At 46.0% G+C, this 24981-nt stretch overlaps 1 protein-coding gene across 1 annotated transcript in view; it reads left to right on the top strand.

Annotated features, from left to right (window-relative positions):
* The window catches only part of ranbp9 (RAN binding protein 9), a 93356-nt gene that overhangs the window by 52430 nt on the left and 15945 nt on the right, over positions 1-24981 (top strand). Inside the window, exons 6-9 of the mRNA XM_078414398.1 lie at positions 4133-4317; positions 6602-6714; positions 10192-10300; positions 14684-14880. Of these exons, the coding sequence (XP_078270524.1) occupies positions 4133-4317; positions 6602-6714; positions 10192-10300; positions 14684-14880 (604 nt within the window). The remainder of the gene's footprint in view (positions 1-4132; positions 4318-6601; positions 6715-10191; positions 10301-14683; positions 14881-24981) is intronic.

The following is a 24981-nucleotide window of genomic DNA, read 5'->3' as shown; positions in this document are numbered from 1 at the left end:
GGCCAATTCTCTGAATGCTTTCAAGAGAGAGCTAGATAGAGCTCTTAAGGATAGCAGTCGGGGGAGAAGGCAGGAATGGGGTACTGATTGAGAATGATCAGCCATGATCACGTTGAATGGCGGTGCTGGCTCGAAGGGCCGAATGGCCTCCTCCTGCACCTATTGTCTATTGTATGTCCTCCCCGTGGGTTTCCTCTGGGTGCTCTAGTTTCCTCCCACACTCGAGTTGTACAGGTTTGTAGGTTAATTGGCTTTGGTAAAAATTGTGAATTGTCCCTAGTGTGCAGGATAGTGTTAGTCGCCGTGCCGGAGTTCCAGCGCCCCGGCCGCAGAGGGCAAATCACACCCGCCGATCGAGTTGGACGTCCCGATGAGGTCGAGATTGGTCGCCTCACCTGGTCTAGGCGCCACATTTTCGGGGGGGGGGGGGGGGGAGGATTTTTTAAATATATATTTTATTTTTATTTTTATTAGCAAGGAAGAAAGAGAATTACAAATATAAAGGTTATGGGGATAGATCCGGGAGGCGATGATTATAGTTGTACATCCAACCCTAAACTCAAGTTTTAACTTTAGTTTTAAATTTTAGTTTTGTGTCAAACCCATTTACTTTTTTAAAAATTCAATAAATGGAGACCAAATTTAAAAAAAAATAGATCTGGTTTGTCAATTAAGACAAACCTTATTTTTTTCCAAATGCAAGGTCTCGGTCATTTCTGTAATCCACATTTTAATTGTGGGGGCTACTGTTTTTTTCCTGAATTTCCGGGGAGGATTTTAATTGCGCTCTTGTAATTTTGTCCAGATTGAAGGAGGTGCCGGATCCACCAGTTGCTGGAAAATTGGTGGCGGACATCATTCTAGTCATTTTGTCTTCGGTAAAATTGTAAATTGTCCACATTGTGTGGGACAGTGTTAGTGTATGGGGTGACCGTTGTTCGGTGCGGACTCAGTGGGCCGAAGGGCCTGTTTCCGCACTGTATGTCTAAAGTCTAAAGCAAAGTTTAAAAAAACTAGTGCAAAAAGTCCTCAGACCTACGGTCCAAAGTTCATCTGTTAGTATTGTCATATCATATCATATCATATATATACAGCCGGAAACAGGCCTTTTCGGCCCACCAAGTCCATGCCGCCCAGTGATCCCCGCACATTAACACTATCCTACACCCACTAGGGACAATTTTTTTTACATTTACCCAGCCAATTAACCTACATACCTGTACGTCTTTGGAGTGTGGGAGGAAACCGAAGATCTCGGAGAAAACCCACGCAGGTCACGGGGAGAACGTACAAACTCCTTACAGTGCAGCACCCGTAGTCAAGAGCCTGGCGGTTGTTGGGAAGAAACAATTTAGAAACTGATTTTCAGACATACATACCTTCTGACCTCTCTCTCCCTCTCTCTTACATGAGACGTGCCCAGCCTAAAGTTGTAGGTCAAGGGTAGACATCCAGGCCAGGGCAGCATCAGTCGCTGTGTGGGTGGCCTTGATGCCACCAGGGAAAAGCCTCAGTGAGCAGTCATTCATGATGCGTGGGCTGGTCTGGTTTGGATATCCGCAGTCACAAGCAGGGCTGTCTGTCTGTCATCTCCCACTTGTGCAGGTGATGGGCTGTTCTGGCATGGAGGGTGCGGATGCTGTTCAGGGTTAGCCGTTGCTTGCGATGGGGGTCAAATCCCGGTGGCTTCACTGTGGGGTCTGTGATGGCCTCTCCGTCGTTGGTGTTGGCATCTTTCCAGACTCTGCGCCACTCAGTCTCAGGGTCAAAGTCTTCCAGGGATTTGACCGTCTGATGGTAGGAGTGAAATGAGCGTGTGGCCAGGGTGGTGTGGTCCTTGTTGCTTGCCACCTTTTTGAGGCTGCCCCGCCAATTGAACCCTTCGATGTCCTAATGCTAACGCCTGATTGTTGTGTAGAAATCCTATTATACAGAGCTCTGTACTGATGATCGGCAAAATTATAAGCCCTAATTCCCTGGAAAACACCACCAGTGTTATGTTCGTGTGGATTTGGGTGTATCAAGAGGTAGCAAAAAATGTAAAATGACACGTGAATGAAGGGGAGAAGAAAACTCGCCTCTACTCGCTGTAGTTTAGAAGGATGAGGAAGGGGGGGACCTCATTGAAACTTACCGAATAGTGAAAGGCCTGGGTAGTGGATGTGGAGTGGATGTTTTCACTTGTGGGGGAGTCTGGAACCAGAGGCCACAGCCTCAGAATAAAAAGACGTACCTTTAGAAAGGAGATAAGAAGGAATTTCTTTAGTCAGAGGGTGGTGAATCTGTGGAATTTATTGCCACAGACGCCTGTGGAGGCCAAGTCAGTGGATATATTTAAGGCTGAGATAGACATATTCGTGATTAGTGTGGGTGTCAGGGATGGGGGGAAAAGGAAAGAGAATGGGGTTGAGAGGGAAAGATAGATCAGCCATGATTGAATGGCAGAGTGGACTCACTGGGTTGACTGGCCTAATTCTGCTCCTATAACTTATGAACTGCATGCACAGTCTATGTATTTAAATGCTATAATTGCCATACATTTTTTTTTCCATCTTAGGCATGAGGATTGTCAATTTTAAATAAATTAATATTGCAGTATTATCTTTTTCACATGTAGGGATTAAGGGAATTACAGCCGAGCTGGCACATGTCTGGAAACGTTCCATTAAACTCGTTCTGCTCCTAGAATTTATGAGCTATGGCACAGTTGTTTAATCTCTAAGTTCATCTTGGTGTGTAGGTGGTTTGACAGAGATGAGTTGTTATTGAGCATGTCTGCGGAAAATTGCTTTTCTCCACTGGGATTATTGAGCAGCTAATAACATTCTCAGCTGGTGGTTTAGAAACTATAATCCCGGATGTACAGTTATGGTTTCAAGATAGTAGATGCCTTGGAATAATCTGTAAACTGGGAATATGGAACAAGTGTATTTGGTGTAAAATTGGCACCATTTTTTCACCTCTGGTCTTTTTTTGCAGTGGAAATTGCTATTTTTATTATCATACTTGCTCAGTTTAGAGATACAGCGCGGAAACACGGCCATCGGCCCACCAAGTCCTCGCTGACCAGCGACCACCCCGTACACTAGCACTACCCTACACACGAGGGGCAATTTATGATCTTTACCGAAGCCAATTAACCTCCAAACCTGTACTCCTTTGGAGTGTGGGGCCGATGCGGTCACAGAGAGAACCTACAAGCTCTGTACAGACAGCACCCATAGTCAGGATCGAACCCGTGTCTCTGGCGCCATATGAATATTGATTTCTCTAATTTCAAGTACACCTTGCATTCCCTTTCTCTCTATCCCCCTCTCACCCTAGTCATCTTGCTAGTTTCACTGTTTGTATCCCTTCTTCCACAGTGGGCTCCATTGTGGGCTCCATCTTTCCTGAGTCATCGATGCCGGCTCTGATTTGTTCTGAAGCTTTTTGCACCTCTAGTTTCCATCTCCCCTGACCTACGGTCTGAGCAAGGGTCAGAGACTCTCAGTCAGAGAGTGGTGAAGGTGTGGAATTCTCTGCCTCAGAAGGCAGTGGAGGCCAGTTCATTGGATGCTTTCAAGAGAGAGCTGGATAGAGCTCTTAAGGATAGCGGAGTGAGGGGGTATGGGGAGAAGGCAGGAACGGGGTACTGATTGAGAGTGATCAGCCATGATCGCATTGAATGGTGGTGCTGGCTCGAAGGGCTGAATGGCCTACTCTTGCACCTATTGTCTATTGACCCGAAACGGCATCTATTCCTTTTCTCCAGAGATGCTGCCTGACTCGCTGAGTTTACTCCAGCATTTTGTGTCAAGGGTTTCCAAAATTTGCTGTGTTTACATAATCATTGTCGACAAGGGAATTACTAGAGATCAGTCCTGAACTGTTATCTACCTCATTGGATTATCTTTGATGAGACTTTACTGGCTTTATCTTGCACTAAATGTTATTCACGTTATTCCTTTTATGTATCTGTGCACTGTGAATGGCTCAATTGTAATCATGTAGAGTCTTTCCGCGGACTGATTAACATGCAACTAAAGCTTTTCATTGTACCTCAGTACACGTGATAATAAGCTTAACTGAACTACTGGACCAGTTGAAGAGTTTGAAGCTTGCAAAGTGACTCTTTTTTTCTCTTATTCAGCCAAATTTGTATCCCACAGTCGGACTGCAAACGCCTGGAGAGGTGATCGATGCTAACTTTGGCCAGCTTCCGTTTGTCTTTGATATAGAGGACTACATGCGGGAATGGCGAACTAAAACTCAGACCCAGATTGAAAGATTCCCAGCAGGAGATCGCGAGGGGGAATGGCAAACAATGATTCAAAAGTAGGTGACACTTTCCCCGTGTTCCGCACTGGCCTTTTTCAATCTCGTACGTCCACAAGTTTCTTTGCCACGGAGAGCTGTGGAGGCCACGTCAGTGGATATATTTAAGGCAGAGGTCGATAGATTCTTGATTAGTACGGGTGTCAGGGGTTATGGGGAGAAGGCAGGAGAATGGGGTTAGGAAGGAGAGGTAGATCAGCCGTGATTGAATGGCGGAGTAGACTTGATGGGCCGAATGGCCTAATTCTGCTCCTCTCACCTCTGACCTGATGACCACCTGATTGCAAATTGACCGTGATTGTGATCATGATTGTAATCACGTATTGTCTTTCCGCTGACTGGGTAGCACGCAACAAAAGCTTTTCGCTGTACCTCAGTACACGTGACAATGGGCTAAACTAAACTCAAATTGATGTATCTTGTTGTGCATCCATTAAACCTAATTGTGTTTCTTGATGTTAAATGCTACAAAGTATGTGCTCGTATTTCAGTATTTTTATGACCACATATATATATATCTGATCGCAATGACTGAAAATAATTTTCAGCCGCAAACTGCATTTTCAGACCTTTCTGCCCTATCCTTTTAATTAATCTCAACAGGAGATATTGACTGGACAGAGAGCCTAGCACGTAAAATAGCACGCATCTCAACCTAGAAAGAGCACAATCTAGATGGCACGCAACAAAAGCTTTTCACTGTACCTCGGTACACGTGACAATGAACCAAACGGATAACTGATGGAAACTATTTCTAGGGCAGGCAATTTGAAATTGTAATAACCCTCCTCCTCTCCTATCCAAAGGAATCTTTCTTTTTCTCTTGTTTTCTTTCTTTTTTCCCTCTTCCCCAAGGTTCACAAAGCTACAAAAAAAGTTGTTTTGGTTGCAGCTAAGAACAGCTCAGTGCTGTGCCGTTGCATTAGCTCAGAGATTGGAGTGTAAGTTTAATTAAAGGATGATCTTATGCTTTGGGTTATGTATTAATTATCCAATCTGGTTTATATGCATTCCTTATCGCTTAAAGCAGTAAATTCTCCTCACCTCCCCTCCCACCCCCTGTTTCTCGAACATGCCTTCACTTGTTTGTCCCTTATGCATGCTTGCACTCAATGTATATGATGCCTGTGTTCCCTCGTATGTGCCCTTTCTCATGTAAATGTTCATGTTCACAAGTTACAGGAGCAGAATTATGCCATTCGGCCCATCTAGTCTACCCCGCCATTCAATCATGGCTGGTCTACCTTTCCCTCTCGACCCCATTCTCCTGCCTTCTCCCCGTGACCCCTGACACCCGCACTAATCGCGAATCTCTCAATCACCACCTTTAAAATACCCATTGACTTGGCCTCCACTGCCGTCTGTGGCAATGAATCCCACAGATTCACCACCCTCTGACTAAAGAAATTCCTCCTCATCTCCCTTCTAAAGGTACATCCTTTTATTCTAAGGCTGTGCCCTTTGGTCCTAGACTCTCCCACTAGTGGAAGCATCCTCTCCACATCCACTCTATCCAGGCCTTTCACTATTCGGTAAGTTTTAATGATGTCCCCCCCCTCCTCATCCTTCTAAGCTCCAGCGAGTGCAGGCCCAGTGCCGACAAACGCTCATCATATTGTATTGTAATTAATTTATTAGCCAAGTATATAAAAACATACAAGGAATTTGATTTGCCACACTGTCATACCAAAAAAGCAATAAGACACACAGCTACGTGAAGCATCCACCACAGGGGCTTCCCCCCCACCCGCATTCCTCACTGTGACAGAAGGCAAGAAAGTCTTATCTTCCTTCCTCCTATATGTTAACCGAATTTATCACCCAAGTAAATAATGCTTTCTGATTTAATTGACGGGTAAAATCACTGATAAAATCACATTAGCAGAAGGAAGAAAAAGCAGATGCGCATTTAATTGTATATCCTTCCAAGTTTGATAACATCAAATTTTCCGTTTAGATTTTCCCCAGAACATTTAAGGTATTAATTTTGTGTGTGTGTGTGTGTATATACATATGTTGCACATGGATGCTGATTCTGCATATGTGTTTACAAAAGTCTTAATTTTCTCAAACCTATTACCTGCATGTTGTAATGTGCAGAAAAAAAAAACTGTTTGCAAGACTATTTTTATTGAGTAGTTTGGTAAGAGTTTCCTGTTATTGCACTTGTGTAGCCTGGAGTAATCATATTATCACCAGAATGTTTCAAGGTTGCATTGCATGCAACGACTGTGTTGCTGTTAACCGTGGGCTGTTTAACTCTTCCCTTTAATTCCATTTCCAGAATGGTTTCATCTTACTTAGTGCATCATGGTTATTGTGCCACAGCGGAAGCCTTTGCAAGATCCACAGGGCAAGCTTTTCAAGAGGAGCTAGCATCAATTAAAAATAGACAACGTGAGTGTAAATTGAACTATGCTTTCATTATATTCTGTGGTATTATTCAAAATATCAGATTATTTGTCATAGAGTCAAACAGCACGGAAACCGGCCCTTCGGCCCAACATGCCCATGCCAACCAACATGAGTCCCACCTGCCTGCATTTGGCCCATATCCTCTTCAACCCAACATGCCCTTGCTGACCAAGATGCGCCGTTTACATGAGTCCCACCTGTCTCCATTTGGCCCATATCCTCTTCAACCCAGCATGCCCATGCTGACCAACATGCCCCATTTACATGAGTCCCACCTGCCTGCATTTGGCCCATGTCTTCTTCAACCCAACTTGCCCTTGCCGACCAAGATGCCCCATCTCTGCTAGTCCCCTCTGGTTCTTGATTCCCCTACATTGGGTAAAAGCTCTAGACATTCACGCTACCTATTCTCATGATTTTATACACATTTGGGGTGGGGGGGGGGGGTGGATAAAGTACTCCTGAATGTGCTCAGTTTCTCCTTTCACAGTGTGGCGCGGTGGTAGAATTGCTTCCTTACAGCGCCAGAGACCCGGGTTCGAACCTCTGCGTGGAATTTGCGTTCTCCCTGTGACCACGTGGGCTTTCTACGGGTGCTCCTGTTTTCTCCCACAGTCCAAAGACGTACGGGTTTGGGTTTGTAGGTTAATTGGCTTCTGTAAATTGCTCCTAGTGGGCAGGATTTCTTTTAGATTTAGATTTAGAGATACAGCGTGGAAACAGGCCCTTCGGCCCACCGTGTCCGCGCCGCCCAGCGATCCCCGCACATTAACGCTATCCTACACACACTAGGGACAATTTAAAAAAAAACATTTACCCAGACAATTAACCTACAAACCTGTACGTCTTTGGAGTGTAGGAGGAAACTGAAGATCTCGGAGAAAACCCATGCAGGTCATGGGGAGAACGTACAAACTCCGTACAGACGGCGCCCGTAGTCAGGATCGAACCTGAGTCTCCGGCGCTGCATTCGCTGTAAGGCAGCAACTCTACCGCTGCGCCACCATGCCGCCCTTAAGATAGAACTAGTGTACAGGTGATCGCAGATCAGTGTGGACTCGGTGGGCCGAAGGGCTTGTTTCCATGCTATATGTCTAAACTAAATGTAAATAGCCAAATTATTGGGGGGGACATGTCAAAATAAAATCTTCAGAGGAAGTCAAGCCTGGTGACCAGGTCGAATAGTGAAAGGCTTGGATAGAATGGATGTGGAGAGGATGGTTCCAGTAGTGGGAGAGTCTCAGACCAGATGCCACAGCCTCAGAATTAAAGAACATTCCTTTAGGAAGGAGATGAGGAGGCATTTCCCAGTCAGAGGGTGATCTGTGGAATTCATTGCCACAGAAGGCTGTGGAGGCCAAGTCAATGGATATTTTTAAGGCAGAGATAGATTCTTGATTAGTGTGGGTGTCAGGGGAAGATGCAGGAAAATGGCGTTGAGAGGGAAGGATAGATCGGCCATGATTGAATGGCGGAGTAGACTTGATGGGCTGAATTCTGCTCCTATCACTTATGGACGATGGGATATTCAGGTGTTAAGTAGATATGCTAAGGAATGGGTGAACAATGGGGATTGTTGAGATTGCTCACGTTGAAACTGTGAGGGTCTCCATCACGCACAGGTAATTATGAGTTAAAAAAAAGACCTTGAAACTCTTTGCTGATGATTAATTGAAACTTTCCATTTAACTCAGTTGATTGGAGATAGTGCCCAAGGAATTTGTTTATGCGTGAGCAAGTTATTGTAAGGCATGCCCATTCTTGAGTTACCTGCAGTGGAATATGTAATGTACGGTAGTTATCTACACTAGATTGGGCTCTTAAGGATAGCGGAGTCAGGGGGTATGGGGAGAGGGCAGGAACGGGGTACTGATTGAGAATGATCAGCCATGATCACATTGAATGGCGGTGCTGGCCGAAGGGCGTGTTTCCATGCTTTATCTCTAAACTAAACTAAATGATGTCCTTTATTTCATTACTCTCGTTATTACATATAACATATAACAACTACAGCATGGAAACAGGCCTGTCCGGCCCTACCAGTCCACGCCGACCATTCTCCCTGACCTAGTCTCATCTACCTGCACTCAGACCATAACCCTCCAATCCCCTCCTATCCATATACCTATCCAATTTAATCTTAAATAATAAAATCGAGCCAGCCTCCACCACTTCCACCGGAAGCCCATTCCATACAGCCACAACCCTCTGAGTAAAGAAGTTCCCCCTCATGTTACCCCTAAACCTTTGTCCCTCAATTCTGAAGCTATGTCCCCTTGTTGGAATCTTCCCCACTCTCAAAGGGAAAAGCCTACCCACGTCAACTCTGTCCGTCCCTCTCATAATTTTAAAAACCTCTATCAAGTCCCCCCTCAACCTTCTACGCTCCAAAGAATAAAGACCCAACCTGTTCAACCTCTCTCTGTAGCCTAAGTGCTGAAACCCAGGCAACATTCTAGTAAATCTCCTCTGTACCCTCTCCATTTTGTCGACATCCTTCCTATAATTTGGCGACCAGAACTGCACACCATACTCCAGATTCGGCCTCACCAATGCCCTGTACAATTTCAACATTACATCCCAACTTCTATACTCGATGCTCTGATTTATAAAGGCAAGCATACCAAACGCCTTCTTCACCACCCTATCCACATGAGATTCCACCTTCAGGGAACAATGCACAGTTATTCCCAGATCCCTCTGTTCCACTGCATTCCTCAATTCCCTACCATTTACCCTGTACGTCCTATTTTGATTTGTCCTACCAAAATGCAGCACCTCACACTTATCAGCATTAAACTCCATCTGCCATCTTTCAGCCCACCCTTCCAAAAGGCCCAAGTCTCTCTGTAGACTTTGAAAATCTACCTCACTATCAACTACTCCACCTATCTTAGTATCATCTGCATATTTACTAATCCAATTTGCCACACCATCATCCAGATCATTAATGTAAATGACAAACAACAGTGGACCCAACACAGATCCTTGGGGCACTCCACTAGACACTGGCCTCCAACCTGACATACAATTGTCAACCGTTACCCTCTGGTATCTCCCATTCAGCCATTGTTGAATCCATCTTGCAACCTCACTATTAATACCCAACGATTTAACCTTCTTAATCAACCTTCCATGTGGAACCTTGTCAAATGCCTTACTGAAGTCCATATAGACAACATCCACAGCCTTGCCCTTATCAATTTCCCTGGTAACCTCTTCAAAAAATTCAAGAAGATTAGTCAAACATGACCTTCCAGGCACAAATCCATGTTGACTGTTTCTAATCAGGCCTTGATTATCCAAATAATTATATATATTGTCCCTAAGTATCTTTTCCATTAATTTTCCCACCACAGACGTCAAACTAATAGGTCTATAATTGCTAGGTTTACTTTTAGAAATGTTGCAGTTTCTCAATGAAGATAGGCTCAGAGAGCTTGTGATTTTTCTTTTCAGGAATTCAGAAATTAGTACTGGCTGGAAGAATGGGAGAAGCAATTGAAACAACGCTGCAACTATATCCAGGTCTTCTTGAGAGAAAATCCAACCTCCTTTTCATGTTAAAGTAAGCTGCTGTACATTCTGGTTACTAACAATGCCTTTACCACTGTTACTTTGCACGAAGGGGTTTGAGAAAATGCAGATGCTGGTTCACACTGACGTTGGACACAAAATGCTGGAGTAACTCAGCGGGTCAGACAGCATCTCTGTAGAAAAGGAATAGGCGACGTTGCGGGTCGAGACCCTTCAGACAGAGTCAGGGCGAGAGGGAAACGAGAGGGGCGAAAAGGTTCAGAACAAATTGGAGCCAGCGCTGATGGCCATGGAAAGGTGGAGCCCACCTTCCATAGAAACATAGACCTCGAAGAGATGAACTCCCATTCCCACACTGAACCCCCATTCACATTCTCATACTGACCTTTCTGACCTGGGCCTCCTCCACTGTCAGAGTGAGTGAGGCCACACGCACATCGGAGGACCGGCACCTCCTGTTTCGCTTGGGCAGCTTACACCCCAGCGGTATGAATATTGATTTCTCTAATTTCAGATAACCCTTGCGTTCCCTCTCTCTCTGCCCCTCCCCCACCCTGGTCGACCTGATGGCTCCACTGTTTGCATCCATGTCTCCCTTCGTTATCACCTCCTCCACAGCCAACAATGGACCATTGTGGGCTCCAGCTTTCCTTGGTCATCGGTGCGGGCTCTGATTTGTTCCGATCCTTTCCATACCTCCAGTTCCTCTCCCCACTGATTCTCAGTCTACACAAGGATCTCGACCCAAAATGTCACCTATTCCTTCTCTCCAGAGATGTTGCCCGCCCCGCTGAGTGACTCCAGCGTTTAGTGTCTATCCACATTGCATGACGGTTTCATTTATCACTCCCAGTGCCCTGCTGGATATTTACTGAATATATGGTTGTTAATGATTGGGCTAATGAAAAAGCAGACTTCCACTGTTCACTATGTTAAAGTTAGAAATTCAAAGGAATTGCGCACAGTATGTTATAAGGTAATAAGGAATATGAGTAGAATTAGGCAACTCGGCCTAACAAGTCTACTCCGCCATTCAATCATGGCTGATCTATCTCTCCCTCCTAACCCCATTCTCCTGCCTTCTCCCCGTAACCCCTGACACCCGTACTAATCAAGAATCTATCTCTGTCTTAAAAATATCCACTGACTATCCACTGAAAATATCCCCATACACTGGAATTTAGAAGGATGAGAGGGGATCTTATCGAAACGTATAAGATTATTAAGGGGTTGGACACGTTAGAGGCAGGAAACATGTTCCCAATGTTGGGGGAGTCCAGAACAAGGGGCCACAGTTTAAGAATAAGGGGTAGGCCATTTAGAACTGAGATGAAGAAAAACTTTTTCAGTCAGAGAGTTGTGAATCTGTGGAATTCTCTGCCTCAGGAGGCAGTGGAGGCCAATTCTCTGAATGCATTCAAGAGAGAGCTAGATAGAGCTCTTAAGGATAGCGGAGTCAGGGGGTATGGGGAGAAGGCAGGAACGGGGTACTGATTGAGAATGATCAGCCATGATCACATTGAATGGCGGTGCTGGCTCGAAGGGCCGAATGGCCTCCTCCTGCACCTATTGTCTATTGACTTGGCCTCCACAGACGTCTGTGGCAAAGAATTCCACAGATTCACAATGTTATTCCTAAACATTTATTTGGTACCAGGGTTACTTTGCCCTCTTATTGCAGAGTTGTGGATGCAGCACAATCCCTCACACAGACCAAACTCCCCGCCATTGACTCCGTCTGCACTTCACGATCTCGTAAAAACAGCCAACCTAATCAAAGACGTATCCCATCCCAGTCAGTAGGAAAGAAAACTGCAGATGCTGGTTTAAATCGAAGCTAGACACAAAATGCCGGAGTAACTCAGTGGGTCAGGCAGCATCTCTGGAGAGAAGGAACGGGTGACGTTTCGGGTCGAGACCCTTCTTCATTCTCCATTGTCTAAAGAAGGGTCTCGACCCGAAATATCACCCATTCCTTCTCTCCAGAGATGCTGCCTGCCCCGCTGAGTTACTCCAGAATTTTGTGTCTACCTCCCACCCCATTCATTCCTTTTCCCCTCTCCCGTTGGGAAAAGGGGAAAGCACGCATCCACCAAACTCAGGGACAGCTACTTCCCCTCTGCTATCAGGCATCAGAATGGTTTCATTTATTGTCACGTGTACTGATGTACAGTGCAAAGCTTTTGCCACGTGCTAACCCTTCAGCGGAAAGACCGTTCATGATTACAATCGAGCCATCCACGGTGTACAGATACATGATAAAGGGAACAGCGTTAAGGTGAAGTCTGATTTAAAGATAGTCTGAGGGTCTCCAATGGGGTAGATGGTAGCTCAGGGCTGCTCCCCAGTTGTGGATAGGATGGTTCAGTTGTCTGATAACAGCTGGGAAGAAACTGTCCCTGAATCTGGAATTTGTCTTACTCACCTCAACCCATTGCAGACATTGTCTGTGGAACTGATGAGCTACAGTGCTGAGAACTACATTCTGCACTCTATATGTTCCACTTTGCTCTATCTATTAGAAACATGGAAAGTAGGTGCAGGAGTAGGCCATTCGAGCCTGCACCGCCATTCAATATGGTCATGGCTGATCATCCAGCTCAGTAACCTGTACCTGCCTTCTCTCCATACCCCCTGATCCCTTTAGCCACAAGGGCCACATCTAACTCCCTCTTAAATATAGCCAATGAACTGGCCTCAACTACCTTCTGTGGCAGAGAATTCCACAGACTCACCACTCTGTGAAAAAAAAGTTCTCATCTCGGTCCTAAAAGACTTCCCCCTTATCCTTAAGCTGTGACCCCTGGTTCTGGACTTCCCCAACATCGGGAACAATCTTCCCGCATCTAGCCTCTCCAACCCCTTAAGAATTTTGTACGTTTTTATAAGATCCCCCCTCAATCTTCTAAATTCCAGCGAGTATAAGCCTAGTCTATCCAGTCTTTCTTCATATGAAAGTCCTGCTATCCCAGGGATCAATCTGGTGAACCTTCTCTGTACTCCCTCTAAGGCTAGAATGTCTTTCCTCAGATTAGGAGACCAAAACTGTACGCAATACTCCAGTTGAACGAGTTTGACTTGATGATATTACCTGATTTTATTTGATAGCATGCAAAACAAAGCTTTCCACTCTACCTTGGTGCATGTGCCAATAACCCTAAACAAAACCTAAAAAAAATCTACTGAGCATTTTGGCGTCTTACAAACTAGAACTTCCTACGATTAAAGGTAATTGGAGATATCAATGTGGGAGATAGACATAAAGTGCTGGAGTGTGCTGGTGAATCTGTGGAATTCTTTGCCCCAGACTGTCATATGAGGAAAGATTGAAAAGATTAGGCTTGTATTAGGTTTAAACTGCACTGGAGTTGAGCAGGATGAGAGGGGATCTTATAGAAACATTTAAATTATAAAAGGACTGGACAAGCTAGATGCAGGAAAAATGTTCCCAATGTTGGGAACCAGGGCCCACAGTCTTAGAATAAAGGGGAGGCCATTTAAAACTGAGATGAGAAGGAACTTTTTCACCCAGAGAGTTGTGAATTTGTGGAATTCTCTGCCACAGAGTGCAGTGGAGGCCAAATCACTGGATGGATTTAAGAGAGAGTTAGATAGAGCTCCAGGAGGTAGTGGAATCAAGGGATATGGGGAGAAGGCAGGCACGGGTTATTGATTGTGGACGATCAGCCATGATCACAATGAATGGCGGTGCTGGCTCCTATTTTCTATGCTTCTAGGCTGTGCTTCTAGAAGGCTGTGGAGGCCAAGTCAATGGCTATTTTTAAGGCAGAGATAGATTCTTGATTAGTACGGGTGTCAGTGGTTATGGGGAGAAGGCAGGAGAATGGGGTTGGGGGGGAGAGATAGAACAGCCATGATTGAATGGCGGAGTGCGGGTCCAGAGATGCTGTCTGACCCACTGAGTTACAACAGCACTTTGTGTCTATCTTCGGTATAAACTAGCATCTGCAGTTCCTTCCTACATATATCAATGTAGGATTCTTGTTCGCATAGATGGAAAAGCTGACCGACGCTAGTGTTAAGATTTCCAATCACTGACCCAAAATAAAACGTATTTTTAAGCAAGTAAAACTAAAGCAGTTACAAGTTAATGAGCTAGGATAGAAATATGTGGTTAATCTGGTGTAACGTGCGATATACAGAGGTAGACACAAAATGCTGGAGTAACTCAGCGGGTCAGGAGAGAAGGAATGGGTGACGTTTCAGTCGGAAGAAGGGTCTCGACCCGAAACGTCACCCATTCCTTCTCTCCCGAGATGCTGCCCGACCCTCTGAGTTACTCCAGCATGTTTGTGTCTACCTTCGATTTAAACCAGCACCTGCGGTTTGTTGTTCCGACACATCTGGGCTGTGCACAGAGTTTTGAGCCGTTTTATCTTTGTATTATTGCCAGAGTCCGCCAGTTTATAGAGATGGTGAATGGAACTGATAGTGAAGTACGGTGTCTGGGAGGCCGAAGCCCAAAGTCTCAGGACAGCTACCCTGGTAGCCCGAGAGCTTTCAACAGTCCCGGCATGAGTCCCAGCCACGGGAGCACTATCCACACCCTCGCACCATGCAAAGGAAACGGAGCACACAGTCACTTTACAGGTAAATGGCAGCGATAGATAATCAACTTCTCCTTTAGTATTGTCTTGGACTTGGACAGGTTGTGTGAGTGGGCGGATGCAAGGCAGATGCAGTTTAATGTGGATAAGTGTGAGGTTATCCACTTTGGTGGTAGGAATAGGAAGGCAGAGTATTATCTGAATGGTGTCAAGTTAGGAACAGGGGACGTACAACGAGATCTGGGTGCCCTAGTGCATCAGTCACTGAAAGGAAGCATGCAGGTACAGCAGGCAGTGAAGAAAGCTAATGGCATGTTGGCCTTCATAACACGAGGAGTTGAGTATAGGAGCAAAGAGGTCCTTCTGCAGTTGTACAGGGCCCTAGTGAGACCGCACCTGGAGTTCTGTGTGCAGTTTTGGTCTCCAAATTTGAGGAAAGATATTCTTGCTATTGAGAGCGTGCAGCGTAGGTTTACTAGGTTAATTCCCGGTGTGGCAGGACTGTCATATGTTGGAAGACTGGAGCGACTAGGCTTGTATACACTGGAATTTAGAAGGATGAGAGGAGATCTTATCGAAACGTATAAGATTATTAAGGGGTTGGACACGTTGGAGGCAGGAAACATGTTCCCAATGTTGGGGGAGTCCAGAACAAGGGGCCAGAGTTTAAGAATAAGGGGTAGGCCATTTAGAACTGAGATTTCCAATCAGAGAGTTGTGAATCTGTGGAATTCTCTGCCTCAGAAGGCAGTGGAGGCCAATTCTCTGAATGTATTCAAGAGAGAGCTAGATAGAGCTCTTAAGGATAGCGGAGTCAGGGGGTATGGGGAGAAGGCAGGAACGGGGTACTGATTGAGAATGATCAGCCATGATCACGTTGAATGGCGGTGCTGGCTCGAAGGGCCGAATGGCCTCCTCCTGCACCTATTGTCTATTGACTCTTGCAAGAAAATATTGCAATGTATGCTTGATTGATGACTGTGCTGTACATCAAACTTATTTTCAGGCTTCTTATCAAAGATAATAGAGCAGAGCAAGATAGACCACTCGACCCTAAAGACCGTAGTATGTCACGGCGCCATTTTAGTAGACAGAAACTTGCAGAAACATTTAAAAAGAAAAATAACAAAAATCTGTGAATTAATAGATGAGATATATTCTGCATTTTAATGGTATCATCGCACATACTGTTTCCCCAAAACACTGATTACACTACGAGAGACATAACGGACGGCGGGTTTTGCTTACTAAAATGGCTCCTTTGCGTACTACACTTCAGTATAGGCGATTTCGACGGAGTGGTCCATCTTGCTCCACGAGTATCTTTGCTTCTTATCAAGCTCTTCCCAGCTGTTATCAGGCGACTGAACCACCCTACCACAACCAGAGAGCGCAGTGCTGATAGACAATAGGTGCAGGAGGAGGCCATTCGGCCCTTCGACCCAGCACCACCATTCAATGTGATCATGGCTGATCATTCTCAAACAGTACCCCGTTCCTGCCTTCTCCCCATACCCCCTGACTCTGCTATCCTTAAGAGCTCTATCTAGCTCTCTCTTGAATGCATTCAGAGAATTGGCCTCCACTACCTTCTGAGGCAGAGAATTCCACAGATTTACAACTCTCTGACTGAAAAAGTTTTTCCTCATCTCCGTTCTAAATGGCCTACCCCTTATTCTTAAACTGTGGCCCCTGGTTCTGGACTCCCCCAACATTGGGAACATGTTTCCTGCCTCTAACGTGTCCAACCCCTTAATAATCTTTTATGTTTCGATAAAATCCCCTCTCATCCTTCTAAATTCCAGTGTATACAAGCCTAGCAGCTCCAGTCTTTCAACATACGACAGTTCCGCCATTCCGGGAATTAACCAAGTAAACCTACGCTGCACGCCCTCAACAGCAAGAATATCCTTCCTCAAATTTGGAGACCAAAACTGCACACAGTTCTCCAGGTGCGGTCTCGCTCGGGCCCTGTACAACTGCAGAAGGACCTCTTTGCTCCTATACTCAACTCCTCTTGTTATGAAGGTCAACATTCCATTGGCTTTCTTCACTGCCTGCTGTACCTGCATGCTTCCTGATCTACCATCTCCTTCATTGGAACCCTCAGACTATCTTTGATAGGAATTTATCTTGCACTAAATGTTATTCATGTTATTCCCTTTATCATGTATCTGTTCACTGTTGGCGGCTCGATTGTAATCGTATATTGTCTTTCCGCTGACTGGTTGGCACGCGACAAAAAGCTTTCACTGTACCTCGGCACACGTGACAATAAACTAACTAAATTAAACAAAACTAACATTTTGTCGGAAGGAACTGCAGATGCTGATTTCTCCCAAAGATAGACGTAAAGTGCTGAAGTATCTCAGCTGGTCAGGCAGCATCTCTGTGGAGGAAGTGATAATAAAGGGGTACTTCCCTCACCCTTGTCGTCCTGCTAGTTTCACTGTTTGTATTCTTATTGAAACTTGCAAAATTCTTAAGGGGTTGGACAGGCTAGATGCAGGAAGATTGTTCCCGATGTTGGGGAAGTCCAGAACAAGGGGTCACTGTTTAAGGATAAGGGGGAAGTCTTTTAGGACCGAGATGAGAACGTTTTTTTTCACACAGAGAGTGGTGAATCTGTGGAATTCTCTGCCACAGAAGGTAGTTGAGGCCAGTTCATTGGCTATATTTAAGAGGGAGTTAGATGTGGCCCTTGTGCCTAAAGGGATCAGGGAGAAGGCAGGTACGGGATACTGAGTTGGATGATCAGCCATGATCATATTGAATGGCGGTGCAGGCTTGAAGGGCCGAATGGCCTACCCCTGCACCTATTTTCTATGTTTCTATGTTTCTATCACCATATTGGCCACCTTGGCAATCGTTGTCGGTTCTGATTTGTTCTGCACCTTTTCATGCCTCTAGTTTCCCTCTCCCCTGATTCTCAGTCTGAAGAAGGGTCTTGACCCGAAATCTCGCCTATTCCTTTTCTCCAGAAATGCTGCCTGACCCGCTGAGTTATTCCAACACTCTGTGTCGATCTCGGACTTATTTTGCCCGATCACTTGTGGCCATTTATGAAAACCTAGCGAAACTCAGGCAACTGAACCATCCTCTCACCAACTAGAGAGCAGTCCTGACTTACCATCTACCCCATTGGAGACCCTGAGACTATCTTTCATCAGTCTTTACTAGACTTTATCTTGCGCTAAACATTACACCCGTTATCCTGTATCTATACTGTGGACAGCTAGATTGTAACTGTGTATTGTCTTTCCGCTTGACTGGATAGCACGTGACAAAGAAGCTTTTCACTCATCCTCGGTACGTGTGACAATAAACTAAACCTAATGAGGTTAATAAACTCCACATTGCAATGGAGAAGCTGGAACCCAGACTCCCGTTCAATTGGCAAATAAAACTGACAGTTCCAAGACACGGCAAGTAATTTGGATGTCCTGTACCAGTTAAATTCCTGGGGTCGTTTAATCACACCGACCAGCGATCCCTTCCCTCCCCAACCCCCTGTACACTAGCTCTAACCCACATGCTAAGGGCAAATTACAATTTTACCGAAGCCAATTAACTTACAAACCTGTACATCTTTGGAGTGTGGGGGGAAACCAGAGCACCCGGAGAAGACCCATGTGGTCACAGGGAGAACGTTCAGACTCTGACACGGTGGCGCAGCGGCAGAGTTGCTGCCTTACAGCGAATGCAACGCCGGAGACTCGGGTTTGATCCCGACTACGGGCGCCGTCTGTACGGAGTTTGTACGTTCTCCCCGTGACCTGCGTGGGTTTTCTCCGAGATCTTCGGTTTCCTCCCACACTCCAAAGATGTACAGGTATGTAGGTTAATTGACTGGGTAAATGTAAAATTTGTCCCAAGTGTGTGTAGGATAGTGTTAATGTGTGGGGATCGCTGGGCGGCGCGGACTCAGTGGGCCGAAGGGCCTGTTTCCGCGCTGTATCTCTAAAAAAAAAAATCTAACTCCGTACAGGCAGCACCCGTAGCTAGTGTTGATGGGACATCTTGGTTAGCATGGGCATGTTGGACCGAAGGGTCTGTTGATGTGCTGTATGACTGAGATTGCTTACTTAGATTCTTGCTATTGAGGGCGTGCAGCGTAGGTTTACTAGGTTAATTCCCGGAATGGCGGGACTATCATATGTTGAAAGACTGGAGCGACTAGACTTGTATACACTGGAATTTAGAAGGATGAGAGGAGATCTTATCGAAACGTATAAGATTATTAAGGGGTTGGACACGTTAGAGGCAGGAAACATATTCCCAATGTTGGGGGAGTCCAGAACAAGGGGCCACAGTTTAAGAATAAGGGGTAGGCCATTTAGAACTGAGATGAGGAAAAACTTTTTCAGTCAGAGAGTTGTGAATCTGTGGGATTCTCTGCCTCAGAAGGCAGTGGAGGCCAATTCTCCGAATGCATTCAAGAGAGCTGGAGAGAGCTCTTAAGGATAGCGGAGTCAGGGGGTATGGGGAGATGGCAGGAACGGGGTACTGATTGAGAATGATCAGCCATGATCACATTGAATGGCGGTGCTGGCTCGAAGGGCCGAATATCCTACTCCTGCACCTATTGTCTATTTATCAAGTAAATAAGTGCTGTTACTGCTGTAACGCGTTTACTGAGACATTTATACAAGGGCCCCAAAGGGAACCTTTCCCATTTCATCATAATCTAGGCTTAACTGACCTTCTTGGAGTGAACATCTAGGATGCGCACTTTGAATGGTTCATGAAGTTTAGTGTTTCTTGAAATACGACATCCTTTAAAAAGGGGGATGTGCCATTAGAAAATTGCAATAGGGCGTACCTTTAGAAAAATGGGGAAGAATTTCTTTAGTCAGAGGGTGGTGAATCTGTGGGATTCATTGCCTCGGACAGCTGTGCAGGCCAAGTCAATGGATAGTTTTAAGGCGGAGGTTGACAGATTTTTGATCAGTGCGGGTGTCACAGGTTATGGGGAGAAGGCGGGAGAATGGGTTTGAGAGTGAAAGATACACCAGCCATGATTGAATGGCAGAGTCAGCCTGATGGGCGACTAGAACCTATGAACTTAATTTGTTTGAACTTTCTAGTGTAGTTTAGATTTACAGCATGGGAACAGGCCCTTCGGCCCACCGAGTCCACGCTGACCCATTGATCACTAAGTGTGTCCGATCCCACTTTCCCATCCACTTTCGACACACTCTGGGCAGCTTACAGAGATTGCAGCAATTAACCTGCAAGCCCACACAGGCGTGAGATGTGGGAGGAAACCGGAGCAGCATGAGGAAGCCCACGCAGTCACGGGGAGAAGGTGCAAACTCCACACAGACAGCAGCCGAGGTCAGGATTGAACACGGGTCTTTGGCGCTGAGAGGCAGCAGCTCTACCTGCTGCGTCGCCGTGCCGCCCCAATGTCTTGCGTCTGAGTGAATGGACTTTTTAAGACAATGATTTTTTTAATGCAAATGTTTTTGCTGCCAAACATTGCAGACGCATTACTGTCAGTTAGTTCACCTGTGAATCTAGGTTGAGAGTGCCAATGGTCATTCTGCGTGGTATATGTGTGCTCTCCAAATGTATATCATGGGACTGCTGGAGCACATGATGCTGGCAAATAGCAAAGCAAATGAGTCAAAAACAAAAACAGGAATCTCCCATTTTCTGACCTGCATTCGCACAATCTGTTAAATGTGCCTTTTGAAATAGTCTTCTGGGCATGAAATCAGTTAGTCATGGAAACACACCGCACAGAAACAAGCCTGTTGGTCCAACTCTGGTCTGTGCCGACCAGATCTTACAGTTGTAGAAGTGAGGAATTGCAGATGCTGGTTTACAGAAAAGTGCTGGAGTAAATTGGTGGGCCAGGCAGCCTCTCTGGAGAACATTCATAGAAACATAGAAACATAGAAAATAGGTGCAGGAGTAGGCCTTTCGGCCCTTCGGCCCTTCGAGCCTGCACCGCCATTCAATATGATCATGGCTGATCATCCAACTCAGTATCCCGTATCTGCCTTCTCTCCATACCCCCTGATCCCTTTAGCCACAAGGGCCACATCTAACTCCCCCTTAAATATAGCCAATGAACTGGCCTCAACTACCCTCTGTGGCAGAGAATTCCACAGATTCACCACTCTCTGTGTGGAAAAAAAAGTTCTCATCTCGGTCCTAAAAGACTTCCCCCTTATCCTTAAACTGTGACCCCTTGTTCTGGACTTCCCCAACATCGGGAACAATCTTCCTGCATCTAGCCTGTCCAACCCCTTAAGAATTTTGTACGTTTCTAGAAGATTCCCCCTCAATCTTCTAAATTCATAGGTGGCATTTTGGGTTGGGACCCTTCTTCAGACTTATGTAGTGGGGGTTGGTTGGGAGGGAGGGTAGAAGGAAGCTGGGAGAGACTAGAGGCAGCACAAAGTGTGGCAGATAATAGATGAACACAGACAAGAGGGGGGGGGGTGTGTTCGATAGGCCGATGTCTGGACAAAAGCCAGAGATGAAAAGGCAGAAGATGCAAGACGAAAGGATTGTAGAGCTGTGAATTACAAACATAGAAACATAGAAAATAGGTGCAGGAGGAGGCCATTTGGCCCTTCGAGCCAGCACCGCCATTCATTGTGATCATGGCTGATCATCCACAATCAGTAACCCGTGCCTGCCTTCTCCCCACAACCCTTGATTCCATTAGCCCTTAGAGCTCTATCTAACTCTCTTTTTAAATCATCCAGTGAATTGGCCTCCACTGCCTTCTGGGGCAGAGAATTCCACAAATTCACAACTCAGGGTGAATAAGTTTTTTTTGCATCTCAGTTTTAAAGCTTGAAGAAGGAATGTAGGTGGACTGGGAAGGGGAGGAATGGGTGCAAACCCAGGTAGGACAGATAGGATGGTTGTGTGGAGGGGGGGGGGGATAGTTGTAACTAACTAAATTTCATGCATTCATTGTTTATACTGTTGGGGTGTAAGCTGCCCAAGCAGAATATGAAGTGCTGTTCCTGCAATTTGCACTGGGCCTCCCCCTGGCACTGGAGGAGGCCCAGGACACAAAGGTCAGCGTGGGAAGGGGAGTTAGACAATAGACAATAGATGCAGGAGGAGGCCATTCGGCCCTTTGAGCCAGCACCGCCATTCAATGTGATCATGGCTGATCATTCTCAATCAGTACCCCGTTCCTGCCTTCTCCCCATACCCCCTGACTCCCCTATCCTTAAGAGCTCTATCCAGCTCTCACTTGAATGCATTCAGAGAATTGGCCTCCACAGGATGGTTATCAATCAGGAGGTTCAGCAGGCCGTTGTGGACTGATTGCAAGTGTCCGTTGAAATGGTCACTGAGTCTATGCTTGGTCTCGCTGATGTACAGGAGAGTGCATCGGGAACACCAAATGCAGTGGATGAGGTTAGAGGAGGCGCACGTGAACCTCGATCTCACCTGGAAGGACTGCTGGGGTCCCTCGATTGAGGTGAGGGAGGACGTTTCGGGACAGGGGTTGGATCTCCTGCAGTTGCTGGGGAAAGTACCTGGGAAAGGGGTGGGAAGGGATGAGCGAACCCAGGAGTTGCAGAGGATAAGGGTCTCGGCAAAAGACGGAAAGGGATGGAGACTAGAAGATGCAGCTGGTGGTGGGATCATGCTGGAGGTGACGGAGCTGTCGGCGGGCGAAGTGTTGGATGAGGAGGCTGGTGGGGGTGAGAGGTGAGGACGTGGGGAACTCTATCCTTGTTCCATCTGGGGGGAGGGGGAGGGAGAGCAGAACTGCGAGACACAGAGCAGACGCGGGGGAGGGGAGCCATCTAAAGAACGAGGACATCTCGGATGTCCAAGAATGGAAAGCCTCGTCTTGGGAGTAGATTTGGCAGAGATAGAGAAATTGAGAGTACGGGAATAGCGTCTTTGCGGAAGGCAAGGTGGGAGAAAGTGTAGTCCAAATAACTGTGGGAGTCAATAGGTTTGTAGTAGACGTCAGTCAATAGTCTGCCCCCTGTGATGGAGATAGAGAGATCAAGAAAGGGGAGATAATTGAGCTTGTCACCTCGTGCCTGTATTTGACCCATAATTCCTCTGATCCTTTCCAATCCATATAGCAGTCTAAATATCTTGTAAATGTCTCCAATTTTACCTGCCTGCACAATTTCCTGCCAGCTTGTTCTAAATATGCATCACCCTCTGTAGAAACTGTCCCTCAGGTTTCTTTTAAATCTCTCCTCTCAATAGTCAATAGTCAATTTATTTGTCACACACACATAAATATGCAGTGAAATGAAAAATTACCCACAGTCCAACAATAAGACCAATAAAAATAAGCAATAACACACACAATCCAAACAAAAAGAAACATCCATCATAGTGAGTCTCCTCCAGTCACCACCTCCTGATGGAAGGCCAGAATGTCTTTTCTCTTCTCCTGCCGTCTCTCACCCTAAGCCTATTCTCACTATGTGTAGGAAGGAACTGCAGATGCTAGTTTACACCAAAGATAGACACAAAATGCTGGGGTAACTCAGCAGGACAGGCAGCATCTCTGGAGAGAAGGAATGGGTGATGTTTCGGGTCAAGACCCTTCTTCAGACTGAGGCAGTCTGAAGAAGGGTTTCCACCCGAAACGTCACCCATTCGTTCTGTCCGGAGATGCTGCCAGTCCTGCTAAGTTACTCCAGCATTTTGTGTCTACCTATTCCCTCTAGTTCTCAGCTCCTCCACCCTGGGGGAGAAAGACTGCAGCCATTTGTTATCTGTGCCTCACGATTTTGTAAAACTCTCTAAGGTTACCACTAGGTCAAAGAGTCCCAGATAATTGGATAATTGGGAATAATTGGCGCAGAACAGAACAATGAACAGGCACTTCAGTCAACAACGTCTGCTAGACATGACGCCAAGATCAACTAGTTTAGTTTAGAGAAACTGAGCGGAAACAAGCCCTTCAGCCCACTGAGTCCGCGCCGACCAGCGATCCCCGCGCACTATCCTACAAACTAGCGACAATTTACCATTTTTAGCCAAGCCAAGTTAACCGACAAACCCGTAGGTCTTTGGAATGTGTGGAGGAACCTGGAGCGCCCGGGGAAAACCCACGCAGTCACAGGGAGAGCGTACAAACTCCATACAGACAGCACCTGGCAGTCAGGATTGAATCCATCCTCTGGCGCTGTGAGGCAGCAACTCTACTGCTGCACCACTGTCTGCTTGCACGTATACGTATCCCTCTATTCCCTCTCGATCACATGCTGATCTAAAAGGCTCTTAAATCTCTCTCGTATCTGCCTCTGCCACCAGCTTAAAACAAAACTTTAAACTTTGCCCCCCTCATTTTAAATCTATGCCCTCTTGTCTTTGACATTTTCACCCTGGCGAAAAGGTTCTGACTGTATAACTATGCCTCAGAACTTTATACGGTTCATAAGTTCTAGGAGCAGAATTAGGCCATTCGGCACATCAAGTCTACTCCACCATTCAATCATGGCTGATCAATCTTTCCCCCTCAACCCCATTCTCCTGTCCATAACCCCTGGCACCTGTACTAATCAAGAATCTGTTAATCTCCACCTTTAAAAATATCCATTGACTTTGGCCTTCACAGCCGTCTGTGGCGATGAATTCCGCAGATTCACCACGCTTTTATACACTTTTATATTAGGTCTCCCCTCAACCTCCGATACTCCAGAGAAAACGATCGTTTTGCCTGCTAGATCAGATAATACAATCAGGTCGAACTCGCATACAATAGACAGAGCAAAGAGAAAGATGCAGAGTACAGAGTTAGTCCCACTTGCCTGCGTTTGACTTGCATCCCTCTAAAACTTTGCTATCCATGTACCTTAACAAATGATCAAATTTACTCACCATATTAGCAGTGTTGCCATCTATATTGCTAACATGGATATGTATGAAGGATGCTGGTCTGAACCAAAGATAGACACAAAACGCTGGAGTAACTCAGCGGGTCAGGCAACATCTCTGGAGAGAAGGAATGGGTGACGTTTCGGGTCGAGAGAGTCCGAAGAAGGGTCTCGACCCGAAACGTCACCCATTCCTTCTCTCCAGAGATACTGGTTGTCCCCGCTGAGTTACTCCAGCATTTTGTGTTCTATCTTTGCTAATGTAGATGGCAAGCAACAGTGGACCCATCACAGATCCCTGTGGCATACACTGT

Source organism: Rhinoraja longicauda, chromosome 2 (assembly GCF_053455715.1).
Source record: "Rhinoraja longicauda isolate Sanriku21f chromosome 2, sRhiLon1.1, whole genome shotgun sequence".
In the NCBI taxonomy this organism is placed as follows: domain Eukaryota; kingdom Metazoa; phylum Chordata; class Chondrichthyes; order Rajiformes; family Arhynchobatidae; genus Rhinoraja; species Rhinoraja longicauda.
This window is presented reverse-complemented; position numbering and strand designations above follow the sequence as displayed.